Source organism: Triplophysa dalaica, chromosome 24, assembly GCF_015846415.1.
Source record: "Triplophysa dalaica isolate WHDGS20190420 chromosome 24, ASM1584641v1, whole genome shotgun sequence".
Taxonomy (NCBI): Eukaryota; Metazoa; Chordata; class Actinopteri; order Cypriniformes; family Nemacheilidae; genus Triplophysa; species Triplophysa dalaica.
Genome location: NC_079565.1, coordinates 12,204,037 through 12,216,853, shown reverse-complemented (window position 1 = coordinate 12,216,853; position 12,817 = coordinate 12,204,037). Strand labels below are relative to the sequence as shown.

At 33.4% G+C, this 12,817-nt stretch overlaps 1 protein-coding gene across 30 annotated transcripts in view; it reads left to right on the top strand.

Moving 5' to 3' along the window:
* Positions 1-309: 309 nt before the first annotated feature.
* LOC130414614 (mucin-2-like) overlaps positions 310-12,817 on the top strand; it is a 112,603-nt gene continuing 100,095 nt past the window's right edge. For 24 of the 30 annotated variants that reach the window (XM_056740623.1, XM_056740597.1, XM_056740617.1 and 21 more), the window contains exons 1-12: positions 310-531; positions 5,460-5,484; positions 6,077-6,148; positions 6,473-6,535; positions 6,664-6,738; positions 8,653-8,715; positions 9,007-9,078; positions 9,379-9,417; positions 10,284-10,355; positions 10,656-10,694; positions 11,821-11,892; positions 12,196-12,231. In XM_056740623.1, the coding sequence (XP_056596601.1) occupies positions 430-531; positions 5,460-5,484; positions 6,077-6,148; positions 6,473-6,535; positions 6,664-6,738; positions 8,653-8,715; positions 9,007-9,078; positions 9,379-9,417; positions 10,284-10,355; positions 10,656-10,694; positions 11,821-11,892; positions 12,196-12,231 (730 nt within the window). In that variant the 5' untranslated portion in view covers positions 310-429. The remainder of the gene's footprint in view (positions 532-5,459; positions 5,485-6,076; positions 6,149-6,472; positions 6,536-6,663; positions 6,739-8,652; positions 8,716-9,006; positions 9,079-9,378; positions 9,418-10,283; positions 10,356-10,655; positions 10,695-11,820; positions 11,893-12,195; positions 12,232-12,817) is intronic. The other 6 variants (XM_056740626.1, XM_056740622.1, XM_056740605.1 and 3 more) reach the window with 5 other exon arrangements.

Sequence of the window (12,817 nt, the reverse complement as noted above, 5' to 3'; positions counted from 1 at the left end):
GCCTTGTTTCAATGGGCCCACCAATCAAACAAAATCTTCTGAACCAGTTTACAAGAAAAAAACAAGTGTGTTGATGTCTCCCCATTACCAGAAAAAAGTGCACAAATTTCGGATGTCAACATATTTGGACATTTGGATGAATTACAGTAACAGGGTATATTTAACTTCCTGTTTATTTTAAGGGGGGCGGAATAGCGGTCATTACGTCCGCTAATACACTAAAGCGATGAGTGAAGCGTTGAGTTTTGCAACGCTGGAAAGCGGTCAGAGGCGGAACTTTAACAATGTTCACATTAACGACACTGCATATAACACCCGTGACCGTAAACGAGATCCAACTGCTTGGACATCAGTGAACCCGTCAAGTTTAACGAGTTTAAAGCGATATTTATTGTTGTGAAAAGTTGCGCTGAAACCTGACAACATGATATGAGCATCGCTGGTCTGGACCAAAATAAGAATAAAATGGGATGTCTTGGTTTGATAACAGCATGTAAAGGCACGGCGCTTCTGTTTTGTGTCATTCTTCAGGTAAGTCTACTTTGTACAATGTGGAGTTTGATGACCAGCGCACTTGTTGCAGTGCTGATGCTACTGAAAGCATCCCTCGACCTGGGCATCCTTGGGTTTTATCCTGTTGCTTTCTCATTTCTATCATTTTAAACGTTAGGTTGTTTAAAGCCGTTTCAAAAGCGTTTGGACATTTAGAAAACACTGCATGAAGTAAATTACAAAAAGAAAATATATTTGTTTATCTTAATACAGACTACATACTATAAGGACTATGGGATGCCTTAGTGGACATGATACGATATGAAAGACTTTTTAGAAGATTAAGTTGTTGAATGTAATGAGATTAACATTCATAAAAAGTATATTTATGAAATAAACAAGTTTACTGGAAGCGGCGAAACTCTTTATCAAAACTCCATGTTATCATTTTTACTGCAGATTCACAAAAAAGGACAAATTGGTCACATTATTTGTTAAACATGAGAGAAGTTCGATGTAGATATATACATTTTCTGAGAAAAGATGAAGCCGTGAACAACCCAAAATCAATCCACTCGACAATATTATTCCAAATTATTTTGTTCGTTTGGTTGTTTTAACATAACTGGATTAGCATTTTGAATCGTTCTCTGACGTAGGACAAAACACTATTTTAAGTTCTCAGAAAAGTCCGGGTTGAATCGTGTGATGTTTTATTATAAACCGGCCTTCTTTGCATATCATGCTTCACTGGCATTTCTCTTCAGAATTTTGCTTAATGTATCGCGGGTTTATTTGCAGAATGCGCCACAGTGTTTTGTTGTCTTATACTGTATGGCATCACATATTTGTTACAAACAAGATCATCCAGTTACGTCCCTTTAAATCCTAATCTTCATTTATATCAATTTGATTGATTCAGTAACAAATATTTTTACTTAGCAAAATCTTTGGACAGGTTAGTAACAACCGCATGTAAACTGTGTCCTGGCAGCTGCGTGTTCTTTGTCCCATAGCTGTATAACTCATAGATATGATTATTTTGATACCCTGATGTAATCATTTAAGAGAACGTGCCTATATCCTCAGTTGTAAACAGTATTAAAACATACAAATGAAATTTCAAACATGAAGTTGCACTTGAATTTCACAATGCCATGTCAATTTTCCTGTTCTGTGAACTAACAATTGTAGGTTATTTATTGTTTATTATGAGGTCTGAAAGATGATTTAGGCCCTTGACCAGTGTATTTGTCATAGACAATATTTTGTTTACTTTTCTATCCCGAGATTTCTCGAAGCACAGTTTGACAATCTTCAACAGAGCATCTACACACCTTTAAAAGAGTCTTAAATATCATGTTGATGCATTCAAGGACCTGAGTTTAAAACTCATGATGTAAAACTGAATTTCCCGAAGTGCTGAAATAGGAAGTAGAATATTAAATACTGTTTTTAAAGGTGAAGCTGAGACTCAGGTCAGACGGTTACGGGGTGCACCGTGTTGGAAAGTCCTCCTTGAAGAAGTTTACATCATTCTTTTCCTGTTATTCTCACCACTCAAACACTTCAGCCACCGCTTTCACTCACCCACAGGAAGTTGTCATATTTCTTATACTGCTCAATAGGTTTAGCTCAAAATGCAACGGTGTCAATCAAGAGGAATTTCATGTTCATACAGATTTCTGAAGAGAATTCTGTCACACCAACACCAGATTTTTAAATTGCCTCATTAGATTGGACTAAAAGGGTCGTCATTGCCTAATTCTTTGTACAACATTGAAGAAGGAAAATGTGCAAAATGCGGAAGGGTTGAAGTGACACTTAACATAAAAAAGTGTTAAATGATGCAGTGGAAGAAAATAAGAATGGACTTAACTTAAATGGAACCTTTTTGTTGCACAACAGTTTCTTTGTCGTGGAAAAGGCTCTTTGGACTATCTAATTGGTCACTGAGAAAACAGAAGTAGTTCTTATATGGCATTACCTTGAATAACTTTAACTTGTAAGAGTTTATCCAATAATATCAAATGCACATAGCACTCTGCATTGTGTTTCAACATAGGTTTCTTATTTTCTTTGATACAGTTGTTACTTTCATGTCGAAAAATGGGAAATTTCCATGGCTGCACGGGATATTATTTTATTATGGTTCAATTCAGCAATCATTTGTTGGCATGATACATGTAAAAGACAAATTTGCATGTTTTTGCATGTTTGTGTGTGAAGACATCATAAATACATGTGCCTGTGGTAAAAAGTAGCATTTAGATAACATGCAAATGTGTCTGTTTGTCTTTCAAAACAGTTTTCCAATCAACAGATCATATTCCAGTCCGAGTTTTTATATGTGCTTACATTTCCGATCAACCAACTCATGCACACAAATCATACACATAGGCTATATTTCAACACTGGAAGATATTTATATATTTCAACACTCATATTTAATCATACAATAATAGTAAAATATATAGTAATATGTTTTTAATGTTCATGTTAACCTGAGCTGTACTACTTTTGATCAAAAATGAGATGAATAGAAAAATCCTGAAATTGTGTTAAAAATGTACTGATTCGTATACTGCTACATGACTAAATAATCTTTTTTGTCCTTCAAAGTGGCATAGTTTCAAAGGAATGCAGTCTGTGGTTAATGTTTGGTCCCATGTGGACATTGGAATAATAATTAGTAATCGATGGCAGATTTCCTAATTGTAATAACATGTGATAATGTTAATTGGAAATAAGTTTTGAACATTCAACGTGTTTACAAATTAACTGAACAGAAAATATGTCAAATTTTGTCCCCATAATTCTGATGTATTGATTTGATTAATGTAGGTGATAAGCAAGTACTTCAAAACTGACAAGTGGTAAGGATTATTTAACCAACACATAAGTAAATCAAGAAATAATAATACTAATGTAACAAAAAATAAACCTTTAAAGAAAGACCTAAAAATTTGTGTCAAATTTGCAGGTGCTTTATTGTCACAAATGATGCGAGTAAACAGGATCCAAATGCAAATATACTTCTTAAATGAATCCTAAACAGGGGTAACAGGAACTAAGCAACATCCATGACATAAAACAATACTATACCATGAACACAAGAAACACAGAGGTTTAAGTATATATAGACTAATCTGGGGTAACAAGACACTGCTGAACATAAATTTTCATAAATAAGGGGACGAGGAACCATAGTAAACTTTTTCCTTAGCTGAAGGTAGGGCAGCATAAAGAATCTGCATTGTGAAGGGTGAGAGAGTGACGACATGTCCCTGGAGAGGGAATTGGTGGGAAATGGTTACTGTGGGCTTTGGGTGCAGTTCTTCCTGACCTTTGAATTCCAAAACTTTGCTGAGGCCATATGATAAGAAGAGTCAATGTGACCCATATTTTGCATAACATTTCTGTTCATTTGTTAAATATTAAAAATATGTTTTCATAGTAATAATGTATAATCAATTAATCATAATTAGCTTTTTCTTATCATGTTTATTCATTTGTTCTTCAAGGTTTGAGTCCATGACGCCAACATTGCCCGGTGCAATAAAACAATGAATAAACTTCTAAGCGAACATGTTTTTGATGCCATAATGTGGGCTTTGTGACAATTTTAAAGAAAGGCAGTGTGATTAGATCAGATAGTTTTCTATTTAACAGTTTAGTAAATATTTGATTTATTTAACTTAAATAGCATACTTTGACCGTGTGTAATATCTCTCTATTCATTATGAGGAAGTTGTGGATTTGTCCTAACTCATTGGTATTAATGTTTCACCTGGGATTTTTAGAGCATTTTTTTGTCTGATTGTCTACAAAAATCAAGAGGAAAAGCCTTTCTTGAAAGACCACTTGTTTCCCTTCTCTTTTTATGCAGTGAGGTGTTCATTGTATGCAACACTTCCCCTTAATGTCCTTAGCCGGTTATATCCTAAAATTGCTTTTTTTTGTATTCTATTTAACAGTGTTTTGTAAGTTACAATTTTCTGTTGTTGTGTGTAAACGTTCTTTGCTGTTCTGATAAGAAAATCTGCAGTTGTACCTGAAGACAACCGTGAAAGCCTCGTTGTGACCAGTGCCACTTTATGCCTATAATGCTGAGATCCATTTTTGCCTGTGACTCTGTTAAATTGAATAGAAAAAAAAGAATGGATCATTTTTAGAGGCAGCATCATGTGCTTAGTCTGTGTCTTAAAGGTCCAGTGTGTATTTTTTGTAGGATCTATTGACAGAAGTGCAATTTAATACACCTAATGTCTTCAGATGTGTATAAAGTCAAAGGTGTATAAATTATCTTAGACTGAGCTATTTCTATCTACATACACAATTCGTCATGTTGTTTCTACAGTAGCCCTAAATGGACAAACTGCTCTACAGAGCACATTTCGTAAATACGAAGAAGCGAAAACGTGACGATATCTTCGTCCATTGTCAGTTGTAGTAGTGATTCAAAAGGGAGGGGGGAGCGATGGAGTGAGCCATTGGGTGCAATTCTCTATCTCACCACTAGATGCCACTAAAATCTCCACATTGCTTCTTTGAGCAATGCCACCCCCTGGTGATGACCCTTAGCATAATGCCCATAGCTTATAAATCTTCCTAAACCTATCAGAATAGCTGTTCAGAGTAATTTTTAATACTTGAACAAGTCAGGTATCAGGTCTTTCCAAAACTTGTTTGCGTCAAGTCCTGCTGTGCTACGCAGACAGTTTAATGTTTTTATGAAGGTGATATTTTCCGTGGTTAGGAAGGAATATTTTAGGTTTCGCTTGAATAAGGTTTAGCACAATCATTGTCCATCTGTGAATTCTAACCCCAACAAACAACAACATTTCAATCAGTAAAACTCATACAATCCACCCAACACCAGATAAAGATGATGCATTTGCTTAAATGTAGATGCTTTCTTTTTCTGTTACATAAATATAATCTAACCTTATAAATCTTCCCCACAGGTTCTAATTGCGGAGAACTCAACAAGTGAGTGATTTCCTTCATCTCAGACACCACCAATAAGAGCTGTCAATTATGTTTGAGCATAACACATTTTTTAAAAATAAATATATTTTAGATGTATTTCAAATCACATCATGGGAATTGAGTGTTTGTGTTTTATAGCAGTTAAAAGTACCACAGTGTACCCTGTCATAACAAGCACTACTTTAACTGAGACTCCAACATCAACTGCTACTAGTGTTGTTGCTTAGAAATGATTATAAACATTTTTATGTAAGCAATAAGGTACTTGAGGCTGCGCTTTATCGTGACTAAATCACAGCTGAAGGGGTTGCAGGCATGATGGGGTACACGATACAACGCGAGATAGCCTCGCACTTCATTTATTTTATCAAACGGTTACCACATAATACAATTATTGATACCAAATATATATATCAATTTGACCGTAATGAACTAAAAAAAACCTTAAAATTTCCCTTCCACTGGAAAAAGAGTCTATCATCAAATGTAAACAGCAACAAAATATTTCGCTTATGTTGCTAAGGGTGGTTGCCTCCCACCTTTAAGAACTGTCAAAAAGTTTCGATTGTTTTAAAATGATGTTTTATTGCAGTTGACACCACCACATCGCCCCCTGTAACCACAAGCGCTTTATCAAATGAATCTCAAACATCAAGTGCTACAAGTGAGTGTTGTGTTTATTGACGATTATATTAATGCTTTCAAAGGAAAATTCTGGATAATTATATCCTTCTCAGTTTATTGTTAATGTGGTACTGTTTATTGTGCTAATAGTTGCTTAAAGTTTTTCAGTTTACAGCAATTGTGATTTACTGATACTCTTGTAATTTAGTCTAAAATAAAGTCATTCTATAAAGGGCATTATAAACACAGATTTTATTTTATTTTAGTATTTGAAGCAATCTTCTGCTAACAAAAAGTCTTTAATATTGTCACTTAAGCGTAAATATACAAGTTTACAATGAAACATATTTTAAATGTTTTATAGCACTTGGCACCACCACAGCGCCCCCTGTCACGAGCACTTCTTCTCCAACATCAACTGCTACAAGTGAGTGTTGTTGCTTATTGACAATTATAAACTATATAAATGATGTAATAATGTTGATCATGTAAGCATTTTACTTAAATAAAAAATAGTTCCACAGAGTAGTTTTAGAGAGTGTTTGTGTTTTATAGCAGTTGAAAGTACCACAGCGCACTCTGTCAATACAAGCCCTTCTCCAACCGAGACTCCAACATCAACTGCTACAAGTGAGTGTTGTTGTTTATGATAATTACTTTATTATCAATGTGATATATTGTGGAAATAGATGTTTGCTTCAAACCACACCCTGAGCACAAAACATCAGGCTCTAGCAGCTAAAATAGTTATTAGGGGTGTAATGGTAGGTTTATTCGTACTGAACCGTCAGGGGCAACATTCCAAATATATTCATCATTCATATGCCCTACTTCGAAGGGCAGAGCCCTTGGAGTTTAGACTTTGGAGTGAACAAGGCATTTGCATGCCCTTATGTAGACAAGGGCTAGTCAACTGGTGGCCGGTGGGCCAGATGCGGCCCATCAATCATCTTTACCTGGCCCGTCTTAACATTTCAAATAAGTGAAGAAACTTCTCAGACTCCACGTCCTGAGACGCCACATCTTTGAAAGTCCCAAACTCTGCTATATCCATTACGAAGGTATACCCCGCCGCTCATAACGATTGACGTCTTATAAAGCGATTTGATAGGTCGGTCCAAGAAACTTAATTATTTACAACATTATAATCGCCAAACCACAGCCACAGGCGTCTTGTGCCGTTTAAAGTAGTCTAACTGCAGGAAGGGTACACCACGTGAACTGTTGTCTCAGATAAGGGGAAAACTGTGTTGTTTTTGTTACTGCATTCATTATGTATGATTTAAACAGCTATATTTACGGAAACAGCTGTTCATCTCCCTGCAGAACTTCCATTTCTAATGATCTGTGTTTATAAGTGCTTGAGTCACAGGAATGGGATTGGAACTAACCCGAAGATCCGATAATAGCATTCAGTTTCTTGCACACACCGATTGATTCGCTTTATAATACTCCAGTTTAACGTTAAGGGTCAGGCATTACTTTTGTGCTGAGTGTAGAAAGTTTTGGACTTTCATTGGTATGACTTTCATTAATTTAACCAAATATCTTCATAAATAGGCTATCTTCTTGAAAAATCAATGGCACCCACATCTTGGCTGGAATGGTGTTGAATAATTTACCAGAAATTGAGTCAACTAACGCTACAAGGAATATCAAATTTTATTAAAAAGACAATATCCCTTTGAATTAAATATCATGAAAAGGAACAAATACCGGATGCAATATTTGTGTACATGTTTTAAAATATGACCTATAAGTAACGTATAAAATGAACAAAATAAAATAAATAACAGAAATACAAAATAACAGAAGAAATGAGGACATGATTAAAAACTGGCCTGCATCCTGTTTATGCATTTGAAATCTGGCCCTCAAAGAAAAGTAGTTGAAGACCCCTGATGTAGACGTTTGGAATGCACTTGACAATGGAAGCGATGTAATTTTCTAATTATTTCAGCTGCCATGTATTAGTGTTATTGTATATTATTTAACATATTTTAAATACTTTTTAAAATATAAGATGTGTGTTTATTTGCAAACAGTTAGGGTTTATGCTTAAGTTAAACCATGAAAACAGCGACATCTGCTGATGGACACAATGCTTCGTTGTCACAGGGACACGCCAGCTGAAGATAATGAGGAAATTACGTCGCTTCCTTTGCCAAGTGCAATCCAAACGTCTACATAAGGGCACTCAAATGCCCTGCTCACCCTACAGTCTATACTAAAAGGGCTCTGTCCTTCAAAGAGAATAGGGCATAGGAATGATTACTTCAGTTGAAATTTTCCTGTGACAGCTAGTTATAGAATGTCTATTATGACATTTTAAAGATGTATTTATACAGTTAATGTGATTTTATTTAAAATTATTGTAATATGTTATTGTATTGTAAAAATTGTAGATCACGTAGATGTTATTTTTGTCCATATCAAGCGCAATTTTCTTCCGCTAGGAATTCTTTAATACTGTCAATTATGTTAGCATTTTTAAGAGAGTTTCAAAGAATCTACAGTAAAATTTAAATTGGTTTGGTTTTATAGCTATTGAAAGTACCACAGCGCCCCCTGACACAAGCACTTCTTTACCAACATCAACAGCTACAAGTGAGTGTTGTTGCTTATAGACAATTATAAACGCTGTTCTGTTAGAATTCTGTAAAACTGTCAGTTATTGTTGCCTTCGTTTGAATTTTTTTTTTTTTTAATAAACACCATGCACTGTGGTGTGTTTTACCTTTTTTGTGTTTTTCTTATTTTCTCCTGTAAAGCAGCTTTGGAACAATGCACATTGTGAAAAGCACTATACAAATAAAATGTAATTTAATTGGTTGAATTAATATAGTTTGCAGTAAAATGTAATCACATCATGAGAATTGAGTGTTTTGTGTTTTATAGCAATTGGCACCACTACAGCAACCCCTGTCATTACAAGCGCCTCTTCAGCATCTCAAACATCAACTGCTACAAGTGAGTGTAGTTTTTGTTGTTGTTTTAACTGTATAGAAAAATATTTTTTGAGCTTACAGCTAATGTAATTATTCTAACAATTATTGTTTTGCAGTATGCAATATAATTCAGTGTGCAGGTCAATGTATTCATTGTAATAACATAGCCTACTTAGGTTTATTATATTTAGGTATAATAATGGTTCAATATTTTTAATTATGTAAGCTTTTGAATTAACATTTTAATAATAAAAAATTGCTTTATGTAGTTCTTGGTAAAAGGCAAATCACATCATGAGAATTGTGTGTTTGTGTTTTAAAGCAGTTGAAAGTACCACAGCTCAAATGTCAACTTCTGCAAGTGAGTGTTGTTGTTTATGAACAATTATATAAACATATAAATAGCCATCGTGTGCAGAATGTTGTCTTTATTGTAAACATGAACATGATATGTCTTTCTGAACATGCCTGGAAATGTTTAGTTTATTTCAAGTTCTTTATTGTCATATTTAGGTAGAGTACATGTTTTACTTTGTTTGCTCACGGCCAAGGCAACAATCAGAACAATATAAATATGAAAAAAATATACAATAAAAGTCAAATTAGGAAAGAACAATCGAACTGAATACTAATAGAAAATGACAAGTCAGTAATCGTCAATAAAAATAGAATAGACAATTAAAGGAGATTTCATCCTCACGAAATTGTAGTGTAAGTAAAAAAGTGACATTGTTAATCTAAAAATATTTTCCTACCACAACATTTTATTTAAAACTATTACTCTTGTTGGAATTTTAAGGAAAATACATTTTAAATAGTTCAAAGTAAATTGTATTTCAAATCACATCATTAGAAGTGAGTGCTTGTGTTTTATAGCCGTTAAAAGTACCACAGCGCCCTCTGTCGATACAAGCGCGTCAGCTCAGTCTCAAAAATCAACTGATACAATTGAGTGTAGTTGTTGTTTTAACTGTAAAAAATATTGTTTTTACTTCTTACAGCTAATGTAATTTCACTAACAATTACTGGTATAATGTATGAAATGTTATTGCCTGTGCAGGTCATTGTATTCATTGTAATCATATACTTATGTTTATTTTATTTTGGTATCAGAATAGTTAAATATTGCCAATGATGTTAGCTTTCGAACTAGCATTTTTTTTAAATATTTAAGTTCTTAGTAAAATGTAATCACATCATGAGAATTGAGTGTTTTGTATTTTATAGCACTTGGCACCACCACAGCAACCCCTGTCATTACAAGCGCCTCTTCAGCATCTCAATCATCAACTGCTACAAGTGAGTGTAGTTTTTATTGTTGTTTTAACTGTATAGAAAAATATTTTTTGAGCTTACAGCTAATGTAATTTTACCAACAATTTTTGTTTTGCAGTATGCAATATAATTCAGTGTGCAGGTCAATGTATTCATTGTGATTACATAGCCTACTTAGGTTTATTATATTTAGGTATAAGAATGGTTCAATATTTTAAATTATGTAAGCTTTTGAATTAACATTTTAATAATAAAGAATAGTTTTATGTAGTTCTTGGTAAAAGGCAAATCACATCATGAGAATTGTGTGTTTGTGTTTTAAAGCAGTTGAAAGTACCACAGCTCAAATGTCAACTTCTGCAAGTGAGTGTTGTTGTTTATGAACAATTATATAAACATATAAATAGCCATCGTGTGCAGAATGTTGTCTTTATTGTAAACATGAACATGATATGTCTTTCTGAACATGCCTGGAAATGTTTAGTTTATTTCAAGTTCTTCATTGTCATATGTAGGTAGAGTACATGTTTTACTTTGCTTGCTCACGGCCAAGGCAACATACAGAACAATATAAATATGAAAAAATATACAATAAAAGTCAAACTAGGAAAGAACAATCGAACTGAATACTAATAGAAAATGACAAGTCAGTAATCGTCAATAAAAATAGAATAGACAATTAAAGGAGATTTCATCCTCATGAAATTGTAAGTCAAAAAGTGACATTGTTAATCTAAAAATAATTTCCTACCACAACATTTTATTTAAAACTATTACTCTTGTTGGCATTTTAAGGTAAATACATTTTAGATAGTTCAGAGTAAATCGTATTTCAAATCACATCATTAGAAGTGAGTGCTTGTGTTTTATAGCAGTTGAAAGTACCACAGCGCCCTCTGTCGATACAAGCGCGACAGCTCAGTCTCAAAATCAACTGATACAATTGAGTGTAGTTGTTGTTTTAACTGTAAAAAATATTGTTTTTACTTCTTATAGCTAATGTAATTTTACTAACAATTACTGGTATAATGTATGAAATATTATTGCCTGTGCTGGTCATTGTATTCATTGTAATCATATACTTATGTTTATTTTATTTTGGTATCAGAATAGTTAAAAATCGCCAATGATGTTAGCTTTCGAACTAGCAATTTTAAAAATAATATTTTAAGTTCTTAGTATAATGTAAATCACATCATGTGAAGTGAGTGTTGTTGCTTATTGACAATTATAAACGCTAGGAATTCTGTTATACTGTGAATTATTGTTGCCTTTGTTTGAATTAAAAAAATAGTTAAATAAACACCATGCACTGTGGTGTGTTTTACCGTTTTTGTGTTTTTCTTATTTTCTCCTGTAAAGCAGCTTTGGAACAATGCACATTGTGAAAAGCGCTATATAGATAAAATTTAATTTAATTGGTTGAATTAATATAGTTTGCAGTAAAATGTAATCACATCATGAGAATTGAGTGTTTTGTGTTTTATAGCACTTGGCACCACTACAGCAACCCCTGTCATTACAAGCGCCTCTTCAGCATCTCAAACATCAACTGCTACAAGTGAGTGTAGTTTTTGTTGTTGTTTTAACTGTATAGAAAAATATTTTTTGAGCTTACAGCTAATATAATTTTACCAACAATTATTGTTTTGCAGTATGCAATATAATTCAGTGTGCAGGTCAATGTATTCATTGTAATAACATAGCCTACTTAGGTTTATTATATTTAGGTATAATAATGGTTCAATATTTTTAACTATGTAAGCTTTTGAATTAACATTTTAATAATAAAAAATAGCTTTATGTAGTTCTTGGTAAAAGGCAAATCACATCATGAGAATTGTGTGTTTGTGTTTTAAAACAGTTGAAAGTACCACAGCTCAAATGTCAACTTCTGCAAGTGAGTGTTGTTGTTTATGAACAATTATATAAACATATAAATAGCCATCGTGTGCAGAATGTTGTCTTTATTGTAAACATGAACATGATATGTCTTTCTGAACATGCCTGGAAATGTTTAGTTTATTTCAAGTTCTTTATTGTCATATTTAGGTAGAGTACAATTTTTAGTTTGCTTGCTCACGGCCAAGGCAACAATCAGAACAATATAAATATGAAAAAAATATACAATAAAAGTCAAATTAGGAAAGAACAATCGAACTGAATACTAATAGAAAATGACAAGTCAGTAATCGTCAATAAAAATAGAATAGACAATTAAAGGAGATTTCATCCTCATGAAATTGTAGTGTAAGTAAAAAAGTGACATTGTTAATCTAAAAATAATTTCCTACCACAACATTTTATTTAAAACTATTACTCTTGTTGGCATTTTAAGGTAAATACATTTTAGATAGTTCAGAGTAAATCGTATTTCAAATCACATCATTAGAAGTGAGTGCTTGTGTTTTATAGCAGTTGAAAGTACCATAGCGCCCTCTGTCGATACAAGCGCGTCAGCTCAGTCTCAAAAATCAACTGATACA